Below are 13710 nucleotides of genomic sequence, written 5' to 3' on the forward strand. Positions count from 1 at the left end.
CAGCATTGCATGTAAAGCACTTGACCACTGAAGCCAATGATTGGCTGCAGAAGTTATAAGTACTGGCACTACTGAGGCAGCAGCAGATTCAACTTGTAAGTAAAGGTTATTTCTTTATTTTAGCACATTTCCTACTCTTCTGCAAATTTTGTAAAAAAAATTTAAATGCTGAATACCTGAATTTGGGAAATATATGAATGCATGATTACTGGGGGTCTGACCATTGGAACCACCACCAACACCAAAAAAACAGGGATCCCAAAATTTCCTGTGTGACTGAAGAAGGCGAGCACATGTTTAACTACTGCACTTTTCATTTCTATATAAATTGAAAGTCCATTAATCCCATCGACATAAACACTACAACTCCTTCCACACAGGGGATCCTGTTGTCACGATTGTTTGGGGTCTGTGTAAAATTAAAAAGTGTACTCAGTTTCCTTGGGTCCATCTCTACCTCTCCACCGATACCCCTCTCTTTGCTGGGTGTCTCAAGGAGTGATATCACAACTTCAGTGAATGTAATCACTGCAGTCAATCACAGGGTTCAGTGGTGATACCGATATACTGTAGATGGCATGAACCAGTAACATCACCGCTGCAGCCTGTCAATTGAGACCGGGACAGCAGAAGAGGCGGAGTGGCAGGAGGATGAACATGGCTATATTTGACATTTTCTAAATCCTCAAGCTTTCGGGCAAAAAAAAAAATCCCAGACAACGTTTAACTCCATATCTTGACAAGGTATCTGGAGATTTGTATCAGAATGGGTCTCCGGCTGCAATATACAGTACATCCTCACAATGTATAAAAAAGGAACCTAAATACATTGAAAAAATGTTCTTTAAGGGTGAACATTCACTATACATAATGAAATGTGTTCAGAATTAGTTGTTTTTAAACACATAGCAAAAATTTACAACTGTATGCTAGAATTCTGGCTAAAAAAAGTCTCTAATTTTGGTCTAGTCGAATTTTTTGGCTTTATGCCTCTCTCAATACTTTTTTTTAAAAGCAAATGAGATTAAGTTGGAGGGAGGAAATGATTTATTATAATCCATGACAGAAATTGTGTAATTTATGCAAAATATCCTCTTCCAAGGCTTAGTTTAAGCTAAACATATATGTTACCAGTTGACATACTGTATTATGGTTTATATCATGTGAATCCCAAAGGCTAGGGACATATAAGAAAACTTGATTGTCTTACCCTTCTTTACAAATGTACGTCACGTTTTTTCCAAAGGAAAAATTACTTCCTTTGGAGATGGCATCCCTAACAATGGGAGGAGAACCACAAGTCACAAGTTCACAAGATGGAGGTTCACTACTCCAGTTACCAGAAGCTTCACACATCAAAGTTGATGGACCCTGCAAGCTAAGAAAAAATGTTGTTACTCAAATCACAAGCAAACACAGTAAAAAAAAGCAAATAGATATTCTAAAGTATACTAAAAATATTTTTAATTTGCATGGCGACTCAATTTTGCAGGATGGGTGCTGTGAGGCGCAAGGTTGCCAGATTTGCTGTTGCACTGTAGCTGCGGCGATGGTTGGTGAGAGGTTCGCAGTGACGTGGCAGTGGGCTTCATACAGTCTAATCAGAATGCTAAACTAAGAACCTCATGTTCACTTTAGTACATTTTTTCCTAGTGACGTTAGATCAACATATGATTTTTGGATGTGGGGTCCATATCTTTTTTCTACATTTCTGGCATAAGAATATTTCCAATAGTTTTCCTTAAAGAGGTATTCCGAACAGTAATCCAATATGGCCACCATCACCTATTTCAGGCTGCAAGTCGTCCTTGGCACGCATGAGGTCAGGTTGCAGCCTGAGAAAAACTGCTCAATACACACGTCTGTGAGTTACTATACTCCGGTCAGATTGAGGAGCAGGAGTGATAAAGCTGCTCTGCTCACAGAGTCCTCTGTTCTGCGCAGTGAACTCTCATGCAGACAGCCTATGGCAGAGCAGAATTGAGCGACTTTTTTCCTTCTGTTAAATGTCACGTTGTAAATCCAGCCTATGTGAATGGAGCAGAACATAACACTCACATGAGAAGTCATAAGGATATTAGGAAGAGTTTTTATTTTTTACCTGTATGAGTATTATACCCCACCATTCTCTTCTTTGAGCGATAACCCCATGACAGTAATTCAATTTTTGGCTGAAGCTTATGTATTAAACTGTACATACTGTAATATGACATTCTTATAAGTTACCTGTATCCCATCTCACACTTATATGATGCTGTTGACTTGTATATTAGACCATTTAGAGTGAAATTCCCATAAGCTATTTCCTTTGGTTTGGAGCACGAGACTGACTCACATGATGGGGCCCCATTGCTCCAGGAACCATCAGCGAGACATACAGAATCTTCATTGCCTAGTAATGTGTATCCTTCATTGCATCTAAAGAAACAAAAATAACACAGATAATTGATATTGTTTTTATCAAGTCAAAAATGCATAACGAATAAAATAAAGATTACATTCCTATTATAGATATTACACTTTATAGTATTCAACTGGCCATGTATTCAGTCTACCAAGAAAGTACACAATGAAATATCAAATATTGGAAATTTATAATTATTTTACCTGAAGATAACTGAGAAGCCATAAGTGAAATTGGAGCCAACAACGCTGCCATGCTTTGGAACTGGTGGCACACTACATGGCACAGCTTGATAACATTAGAAAGAGAAAAAAAAAGAAACATAATTCTTAACACAGTTTAAATCAGATATAAGATTTATCAACAAAAAATGGGAAAAGTGACTAAATGTCAAAAAGATGAAGTTAATGCAAAACTCCAAGAGTAATACATATATTTGTTAAGTGCAAATTCAATACATAGATATGATAAAAACATACGAACTTGTTAGCCAATACAAGATACTTAATTTCTCATTAAGTGTGGAAATCAATTGTAGTGGGGATGTAGCTGGGGTGGCAATATCAGTATGAATATGTCATTACATAGCAGGATAGAAGTCGTATCAGCTGCAGAAATGATAATGTAGCCCCCGCGTCGTCCCTCAACCCAATGTGTGTTTTGCTTTGCTTCTTCCATGGGGGTGTCCATGTCCACTGGAAGAAGCAAAGCAAAACTCCTGTCGGGGTGGGGGGATGCAGTGCCTACATTATCATTTCTGCAGCTGGTATGACTTCTATCCTGATAGTTAATTACATATTCATACTGACAGTACCACCCTAGTTGCACCCGCACACGATATGATTTGCACGCTTAATGAGAAACTGTGTATCTTGTATTGGTTACCAAGCACCATTCCCATCTTCTGCATTTATAGTTCATGTGGCTTTGCCACCATACCCATAGGCGTTCACCGCAATACCTTTTCAGTGAGGCACCTCTGTTTTTATCCAATCTATGTATTGAATAAGCATTTAATAAATATATGTATTACTCTTGGACTTTCACATTCACTTTGTCTTTTTAGGATTTAGTCACTTTTCCCATTTTTCTAATTTTTTTGTGATCTATCCAGTCAGAGACTGTAGTAACATTTCTAGCATATAATACAACAACACTTTTGTTTACATTTATGAGTGGACATAGCTACACCACACCCCGGCTCCTTCACAGTCCCGCCCATTTTAGCGGAGCCGCTTAAACTGGCGTAAAAACACCAAAAGTTGCAAAATTTTCACTCAACTCACAAAAATTTTGCAACTTTTCAAAGGCAGTTTTCTGTCACAGAAGCTTTGATGAATCGGGGTCATACTTTCTATTTCTTCAGGAAATGCCCATGTACATTAGCAGCAATAGACTAGTTCTATCTTTTGCATTGAAGCATTTAATGAGCATGTGCAACGGTCATTGTGAAGAGAGGGGGAGCATTGTCAGCTGTGACATCACCTATTGTGAATGGTGGATCCTGTGCTTTCAATTGAGTATAGAAGGATTACTAGTCATTGTTATGCTGCTGGACGCGGAGTCTCTTCTCACAGGCAATCCGTTAGGAATGTGATGCGGAGTCACTTATCACAGGCAAACTGTGAGCCGTGAGGTGGGAAAGGCAAGGAGTCTGAAGTCAAATGCCAGGAGGGTATGTTACAGACAAAGGGACAAGACAAAAGGATAGTCAAAGACAAAGTCCAGGGTCAGGAAACCAAGGTCAAAGTGCATCAAAGCAAAAGGGGTAATACAAACAGGTAGTCAAAAAGACAAATTCAAGCTCCGACAACAAAGATCAGAATATCAGAATACAGAGCAAACACATCACTGAGCTAAAAGCTACAACTGATAAGGTCTGATAATAGCCAGCCGGCTAAAAGGTCAGTTAATCACCCAAACAAGTGACACCTGGAAGACGTGACAGCCCAGCATGACCCTGCCATAGACTAGGCAATTGAGCTGTCACTTACAATACTGGCAGCTCAGCACGCCCTTATCCTTTAGAGCAGGGTTCCCCAACTCCAGTCCTCAAGGCCCACCAACAGGTCATGTTTTCAGGATTTCCTTACTATTACACAGGTGATGGAATTATTGCCTGTGTAGGTGATGCAATTATCACCTGAGCAATACTAAGGAAATCCTGAAAACATGGCCTGTTGGTGGGCCTTGAGGACTGGAGTTGGGGAACCCGGCTTTAGAGTGGCTGAGCTGCCACTCAGAGCATGCTGAAATAGTGACAGCAGCCTCTGATGATAATGAAAATTCTGAAAAGTTTTCTGTAAAGAAGATAAGTGTGACGCTGAGTCACTTCTCACGGACAAGCTGTGAGTCAGGGTAGTCAAGGAGTCTGAGGTCAAGAGCCAGAAGGGTACGTTGTTAACATAGGAAAGAGACAAAGGCATAGTCAGGTCACAGTCCAGAGTCAGAATTCCAAGGTCAGAGTGCGTCAAGGCAAAACAGGTAATACAAATGGGTTATCAATATGCAAATCCAGGGTCTGGCAACAAAAGATCAGAATGTCTGAATTCAGAGCACAAATCACAGAGGACAAACCAAACAGAGCTGAAAGCTACAACTGGCAGCTATCTGGGACATACAGCATAGTTAAATAGCTGGGTAATCACTTGGAACAGGAAACACCTGAAGGAAGTTCAGCACCTAACAGTCCCAGATTGGATGGCCGAGTTGTCACTCAAATGCCGACAGCTAAGCACGTCCCTGCCCTAGATTGGATAACTGAGCTGTCAATCACTGCATTAAAGACACACTGAGCGGTGGAATTGTGACAAGAAGTATGAGTTTAAAATAGAACCAGTTGAACCAGTGGCCAGTGTTAAAATGCACAAGATTGCTACTTTTTCTAATAAGACTGTGATTTTGTATGTATCTCTATGTTCACTGCATGCAGAATTATTAGGCAAGCGAGTATTTTGACCATATCATTATTTTTAATGTATGTATTCCCAATCCAAGCTGTATAAACTTGAATGCTTATTGGATTAAGCATATCAAGTGATGTGCATTTGTGTAATGAGAGAGGGTGTGCCTAAGGATATCACATCCTTTATCAAGGTGTGTAGAATTGTTAGGAAGCTTGTTTTCCTCAGGCAAAAAGGGCTAATAAAGAGATTTAACTGACTATGAAAACCAAAAATTGTTAAAAGTCTTAGAGAAAGATGCAGCACTCCTGAAATTGCTAAAATATTGTGGTGTGATTAAAGAACCGTCAAAAGTTTTGATAGAAACAGTCAACAGGGTTGCAAAGAATGTATTGAGAAAAAAAGACTCACATTAACTTTCAATCATTTGAGAAGAATCAAACGTGAAGCAACCAGGAACCCATTATCCTCCAGTGCTCTTATATTCCAGAACTGCAACCTCCCTTTAGTGCCCAGAAGTAGAAGGTGTTTAGTGCTCAGAGACATGGCTAAGGTATGGGAAGCTGAAACCTGACCACCACTGAACAAGGCATATGAGTTGAAATATCAAGACCGAGCCAAGAAATATATAAAGACAGGATTCTTTTTTTATGAATTAAGATGAGAATGACTATTGACGGACCGAATGGATAGGCCCTTGGCTGGATCAGTGACGGGCACAGATCTCCACTTTGACCCAAAATCAAATCCCAATTCTACTGCCTGTTTTTAGAAGACACTTTCATCAAGCAGTGGTAAAGGAAAAAGTTTACATCTCTAACCTCTCTAAAGAGTGTCTGGGAGACTGGTTGGTGCTGCCCAAAAAGTTGATCGTCAACAGATTTAGCAACTAACAGAATCCATAGATCTAATGACTGTTATTGAAAAGAAGGGGGGCTATATCGGTCACTGATATTTCATGGGAATGTCAAAAAATGTATTTTTGTACATTTTGAGTTGTTTTGATATTATTTACATTTTTCATTTAGTGGCAGAATGATTCTGAACACTAATAGTTGCCAATAACTCTGCACACATGGATATTCTAATAAGAAAGTCAAACCCTCACTTTTAATTTCGTAAATATTCTGGATTATTAACCTTTTGGATTGACTAACAGCACTGCAGTTGTAATAATAAAATGAATCATCACAAATACAAATTGGCGAAAGATTGTGCACACAGGGTATGTGGCCAATGATTATGCACAGTATTTATATGGGCGAGTCAAGATTATCTTCACTCTGGCTGTAGAATTAATTTCAATTTATGTGTTTAACTTTCAAAAAATACAAATACATCATTTTTCAACATACATGTACACAATCTCCCTGCTTTTCAATACACTTTGTCCATCTGTCAAGAAGCTTTCATATTCCCTCATTAAAAAATATTTTAGATTGAAATGTGAGCCACGAATGCACCGCTGCCTTCATCTCTTCATCAGATGTGAATTTTTGTTCTCATATGGCTAATTTAACGTATAATCCACAGTCACTTGTCTATCCAACAGAATTAGTTCATGTGCACGCTCAATGTTGTCATCAGTCGTGTACATGGAGGGGTGTCTACCTACTTCTGCCAACATTTGTGCAACCTTTCCTGAACTTTATTAAGTTCATATACAATTCTTCATGATTAAACACCTTGTCCATACTGTGCCCAAAGGTAAGCTCTAGACAAATCCTCAGATCACAAAAAACTAATCACTGCACTTTGCTCTTCTTTCATGCAAATCACAAGTGGGGTACCCATTGTTTTTCTCACCATAGTCACAAATGAACTGACAAAACGGGTTCAAATCTGCATAGCAGTGACTGGGGAGACTGTCACCTCATATGGAAAGTAATGATTAAACAGTTTGGCCAACAGAAGTTTTCATATAACCATAGTGCAGAAAATTTTGACCCAACCTCATAAATATATATGTAGATTGCAAAGTTTTAACACAAATACATAAAACCCAAAGACCTGAATAAGGTGATGTTCACACAATGCTTTTTTGCTGCTTTTTTTCTGTCACCAAAACCTGATCTCTTGGCAGTATTTGGACAATACTGTATATTTAGAATGTTTAGCTTTCCATTTTTTTTTTATTTCTACTACACATTTTCAATTGGATTGAGATTCAGACTGTTTCCTGGAATGTCATGAGTTGATAAGACTTTCATGATGCAAAGATTTAATAATATGTGCACATGTCATCATGTATCCACTGTGGAATGTTGTCATCAGAAAATCTACATCTAAATTTGTAGCTTCAAAAATTGCTTCTGATTTTCTTGAGGAAATGTGGCAGATTTGCCACACATTTTACTATTCAAGTACCAAGGGTGAAATCCGTGGCGACACCTGCAGCATAAATTGACATGCTGCAAATTTCAAATTCGTAAAGATTGTCAACTTTGACTGCATTCTTTCTCTGCATTGAGTGTGTGAGATTTCTTAAAATCTAATTCAGACCACTGCTAATGTCATATGCAGAGAAATTTTAGTCCGAAAAATCCAACTGGAAAATTCAATATGTATACTCCCCTTGTGCACATGGCCTAAAACTCTTTGCTCTGTGGCAAGATGCATTATCATCCTGAAAAATTACTTCATCATCACCAGTGATCATTTATTTCATTGTTTGTCATGAAAAATTGTCCTATCTGCAAAACTATTATTTTGCCTTTTAATCATGGAACATATTCACTCTTAGGCCGGGGTCCCACGGCCGTCTATGCTCTCATGCAAGAGAATCATGGCCGATTATGCAAATACTCTCAGATCAAACTCTGTCAGAGTTTAATCCGTGTGTCAGTGCACTGTGCTCCAATCCTCTTGCATGAGAGAATCGCAGCACAGGTGTGGAGGAGACAAAGGAAGTAATTTCTCTATCTCCTCCATTGCCTGTGTCCACGGTCATCGGACTGCACTCGAATGACATCCTAGTGCATTCCGATGTTTCACACGCACCCATTGACTTGTATGGGTGTACTTGAGCCGAGTCTTGCAGCCACTCGCAGCATGTTGCGATTTTTTCTCATCTCGAATTGGCATGAGAAAAAAAATCACTCATCTGAGCTGCCATAGAGTGACACTGGGCCAAGTGCTATCCAATAAAACATTGGATATCATTCGGCCATGTTATACGCGTGAGCGAGCCCTTAATTTGAGTCCCTCATTGGCCTCATAGGGCAAACAGTCCTTGGTCCTCTGCTAAACTTTTTCATGGCTAATACAAAGTTCTAAAAAAGCTGGCTCTCTGGAAAACCACACCTCGACTTCACGACCTCTGTAGCCCTTTCTTTCTTTTTGAAATAACCAATTGAGGGCATTCAGTTCCAGAACGCCTCAGGCAGTCTTCTCCACTGTCTTTACATGGTGGTAGCTTAAATGAAAGTCCTCCTCAGGCTTCAGTTATTCCCTCCCAGTGCCGCACTCCTCGATGACTGAGAATGCCCAGACCTTAACCTTGTCTCACAGAACACGTCTCTCATGTTCTTCCTGCACACGCTCACTCAAGGGGCCAAAATTGAACATCAGTCCCATCTACATATGCTGTGGGACAACACTTCTGGTGCTGCAGTATCCACAGCCAAGTCAGCATTGGGCAACAACACAATAACTCCCTTCAACTGACACCTCCTATATTGCAAAAAAGCATCTAGGAAAGCCGTTGCCGGTGTCATTATCTAACACAGAAAATGGAAATTGTTGCAATGGCTCACTAGCTTCTACTGCCTTAGGTCCCCTTCACACGTCTGTATAAAACCGTAAAAAAAGGTTATAATGGGTACGTGTGGCATCCATGAATAAAACAGAAGCCACACGTGCTGGAAACATGGATATCTGAAGGGGGCCTTATAGATTGTAGCTAGTGAGCAGGGCCCGCACCCCTCCTGTAACTGTTGAACTATGTATTACTTTGTATTGATTTTATTGTCTGTACATGTATGTACATGTCCCCGCTCAATTGTAAAGTGTTGTGGAATATGTTGGCACTACAGAAATAAAATTATTATTATAATTATTATTTCTGCAGCCTGCTAGTCCGTGCCCTAACCTTATGGTGTACAAGAGATCAAACAGTGCAGGACAGTAATTAACTATACAACATTGTCACATACAGGGTATAGTTACATTAATTAATGGTGTTTCTCAATGCAAGCATAGCAGTTTTATTTGTAAGGGGTAGGTGAGGGATACTGGCATTCACTCGGCAAACTCGGAAGCACAAAACAGTGGTAATAATAAATGTCTAAGGATAATAGTGGACATTATTATAACGTTACAATAAAAATATCACCTTTAACAGTTTTCTGTACCTTGGCAGTAGGGAATTTCGACGTTCCAGTCACCAGACTCCAAACATGTGGCTATCACACTTCCAATCAAGTCATATCCCTCATTGCACGAAAAAGTCAGATCACTTCCAACACCAAAGTAGTCACCAGAAAATTTCCCATTTTCCAACCCATCTGGAACTTGACATTTTACTGGTTCTACAACATAAATAAAATAAATTGGATATTGTTACAGCTGATTGTGGACCTCCATGAAACAGTCTGTGAATCATAGCCTCATATATGACTATGATGCTGTAGAGTTTGGGCCTGAAAATCCACAGCCAAAACCGTCCATCACGGTCCATTTACATATTAACTCTTTATGGGGAGAAATTAAAAAAACAAAACAGAACTAAAGCTCTGTTGTTTTTTGATGCTTTATATTTTCCGCTATTCATGTGCTGCACAAATATGGTATAATTCTATGGGTCACCAGGATTATGGCAATACCAAATTTATATAGTTTTATTTATATTGTACTAATTTTGTACAGAAAAAACACTGAAAAAAAATCAAATGTTTTACAATTTTCGTTCACTGGAGCTGTATTAGGGTTCATTTTTTTGGATGATGTTTTGTATCATTTTTTTGGTGCAGGCTGCTTTTTTGCTTTTTAATATCCTTTTTGGAGGTAAAATGTACAAAATAAACAATGCTGGAAAACAAATTTTGTTTAATTTAAACACTTCACTATTCTGTTTGACATATTATCTTCATTCCGCACGTCAATATCATAATGACGATACTCAATTTATATAGTTTTTTATGTTTTACTAGTCTCACATAAAAAAATAAATAAATAAATAAATATCATTTCTTGGAGAGTTCGCAATATTTTTTATTCATTCGCTAACAGTTGTGTGAGGAATTATTTTTTGGGAGACAAGCTGCAGTTTTCACTGTTGCCATTTTCGGAAACAAACTTTTTGATCACTTTTAATTCTTTTTTATCAGGCTAAATGAGAAAAATCCAGTAATTCTGGTAGTTTTTTGCATCTCTTTCTTACAGCATGCACTGTTCATGATAAATAATGATATAGTTTTTTATAGTACGGGTCAACACTATTACACTGATATCTAATTCATATCATTTTTTTACATTTTACTACTTTTCCACAAGAAGTTACATATTAATGAATATATATATATATATATATATATATATATATATATACATACATACATATATATATATATATATATATATATATATATATATATATATATATATACAGTGCCTTGACAAAGTATTCATACCCTGTGAACTTTTCCACATTTTTTCATGTTACACCCACAAACTTAAATTAATTTTATGGGGATTTTATGTGTTATGCCAAATCAAAGTAGAAAGTATTTGTGAAGTGTAAAGGAAATGATACATGGTTTTCTAATTATTTTAAAAATATAAATCTGAAAATTGTGACATGCATTTGTATTTAGCTCCTTGTAGTCCAATACCACTAAATAAAATTCTGGGTGACCAATTGCTCCAGAAGTCACATAATTAAATTGGGTCCATCTGTGTGTAATGCATTCTCAGTATAGCTATATCTGTTCTGTGAAGGCCTTAGAGGATTGTTTGAGAGCATTAGGGATCAGTGTCAGGAAAACCAAGGAACACAGAAGACAGGTCAGGGATAAAATTGTGGAAAAGTGTAAAGCAGGGTTAGGATTAGTGTTGAGCCACCCCCATAGTGTTCGGGTTCGTCGAACACCGGGATGTTCGAGGAACTGTTCGGCGAACACCTTAGAACACCGTCGAACACCGTTAAAACCAATGGCAGGCAAACAAAAACACATAGAAACACATAGAAAACACATGCAAAGGTGTCCAAAAGCTGACAAACTGCTCAGAAGACACTCTCTTTAAAAAAGCCGGCCGGCAAATTCAGCAGCGGCATACACCGGTACCCGACAATTTAGACAAGAAGGAATAGAGCATCACACATAGATTAGATAGATAGAAACATGTCAGTCACATATATATGAAGTACAGTGACAGTGTTGGTTACTGCACTTGTCATTTAGTGTAAAGGATTTAGTAAAAAAAATATTAGTGTTTTCATGCACCGTCTCTTTAAAAAAGCCGGCCGGCAATTCAGCATCTGTACCCGACAATTTAGAACAGAAAGAATAGAGCTTCACACATAGATTAGATAGATAGAAACATGTCAGTCACATTTATAATAAGTACAGCGACAGTGTTGGTTACTGTACTTGTAGAACTTTTTGGGTTAAATACAAAATGCTATGTGTGGGGGAAAACTAACACTGTCCATCACCCTGAAAACATCATCCCCTCTGTCAATTATGGTGGTGGCAGCAACAGCAGCAGCATACTGTAGGGATGATTTTTTTCAGCAGGGACAAGGAAGCTGGTCAGAGCTGATGGGAAGATGGGTGGAGCTAAATATAGGGAAATCCTGGAGAAAAACCTATTAGAGGCTGCAAAAGACTTGAGATTGAGGCGTAGATTCACCTTCCAGCAGGATAACAGCCCTAAAAATACTGCCAAAATTTCAATGAAATGGTTTAGATCAAACAATATTCATGTGTTTGAACTGCCTAGTCAAAGTCAAAAACTAAATCCCACTCTTGGTGCCAAGAGTTGAAAATAGCTGTTCACAGACGCTCTTCATTCAATCTCACTGAGCAATAGCTAGTTTGCAAAGGAGAATGGGCAAACATTTCAGCCTCTAGATGTGTAAAGCTGGTAGAGACATACCCCAAAAGACTTGCTGCAGTAATAGCAGTGAAAGTGTTACGCTAGTCATTACCCACGATTTTACTGTGAGGCAGGATTGTCAAGAGGTCTGGGGTCAGTACCAAGAGAGCTCGTAATAATCAGAGGGATGAGACAAAAGCATAGTCAGTTAAAAATCCAAGGTCAGAAAATCAGCAAGGTAGCAGCAAAGGGGTAAGTTAGACAAATGGTCAAAAAGGTAAATCCCAGGTCGGCAACAGAGATCAGAATACAACTCAGAGTACAGAGCAAGCATGCACACACCACTAGAGCAAAGATACAATTGGCAAAGGTCTGACAATTGACAGAGTGCTAAAGAGCCCTGTAGTCACCCAGAATGGATGAGACCTGGAGGAGATCCCACAGACCCAGCCAGATAGGACGGCTGAGCTGTCAATCACATTATTAACACCTCTGCCTCAGATTGGGCAGTAAAGCTCTCACTCACAATCCTGACAGCTCAGCCAGCCCTCAATCCCATAACATGGCAGAGCTGTCATTCACAGCCTCCCTAGTAGAGATGAGCGGTGTTTGACTCGAACTGTTCGCCAATCTCAAATTCAAGCTGTTTTGGGCGGTGTTCGAGCCGTTCGGCGAACCCGAACGATTTGAAAAAAATTCGGCTGTTTGAGGTTATGTTCGATAACTGTTCGTGCACCAAAATCATAACTGGATTTTTTCTCTGTAATGCTGAAAATTAATGTTAATACGCAGTTTGAGTGTACAGCAGGGCGGGGGGAGGGGCAGGGGATGGATCTCTGAAGAAATAATGAAGATCTCCAATTTTTTTCTCTTTCCCGCATTTACAGTGGGGAGGTGCAATCTGTCAGCCTATCAGCAGCGCACACACGGAGCGAACTGCTTTTTTTCACACAAGCAAGGGCATGTGTCATTGGCAGTGTATGTCACATGTCCTTGCCCTATAAGACCCAGCCATTTTCCCCGTCGCCACCATTTTCTCACTGCTGCAGCTGCGTGTTAGACGGCACCGCTGTTGCTGTGTGCGCTTTACTTTGTTAATTTCAAGCCAATTTTCGCACAAATCTACAGATAGCTTGGGAGTAGGGAATAGTTGTGATTGCAGTCCTTTTAAGGACTAGGTTACATCATTTTCTACGACTTTTATCAGGCAGGTCTGGGCTCTTAAACAGATAGGTTGGGAGTAAAGACTAATTGTAATTGCAGTCCTTTTCAGGGCTAGGTTACATCAGTTCCTATCACTTTTATCAGGCAGGTCTGTGCTCTTAAATAGATAGGTTGGGAATAAAGACTAATTGTTATTGCACT

General features: G+C 39.1%; 1 protein-coding gene across 1 annotated transcript in view; it reads right to left on the bottom strand.

The window, feature by feature from the left end:
• Positions 1 to 13710, bottom strand: part of SVEP1 (sushi, von Willebrand factor type A, EGF and pentraxin domain containing 1) — a 469484-nt gene that overhangs the window by 90238 nt on the left and 365536 nt on the right. The window contains exons 33-36 of the mRNA XM_073664736.1: positions 9660 to 9836; positions 2608 to 2692; positions 2227 to 2418; positions 1211 to 1378 (exon numbers count right to left, since the gene is read on the bottom strand). Of these exons, the coding sequence (XP_073520837.1) occupies positions 1211 to 1378; positions 2227 to 2418; positions 2608 to 2692; positions 9660 to 9836 (622 nt within the window). The remainder of the gene's footprint in view (positions 1 to 1210; positions 1379 to 2226; positions 2419 to 2607; positions 2693 to 9659; positions 9837 to 13710) is intronic.

The sequence above is a fragment of the Phyllobates terribilis genome, unplaced genomic scaffold (genome assembly GCF_046119375.1).
Source record: "Phyllobates terribilis strain yellow unplaced genomic scaffold, ASM4611937v1 Scaffold_1__5_contigs__length_1240528914, whole genome shotgun sequence".
NCBI classification, from domain to species: domain Eukaryota; kingdom Metazoa; phylum Chordata; class Amphibia; order Anura; family Dendrobatidae; genus Phyllobates; species Phyllobates terribilis.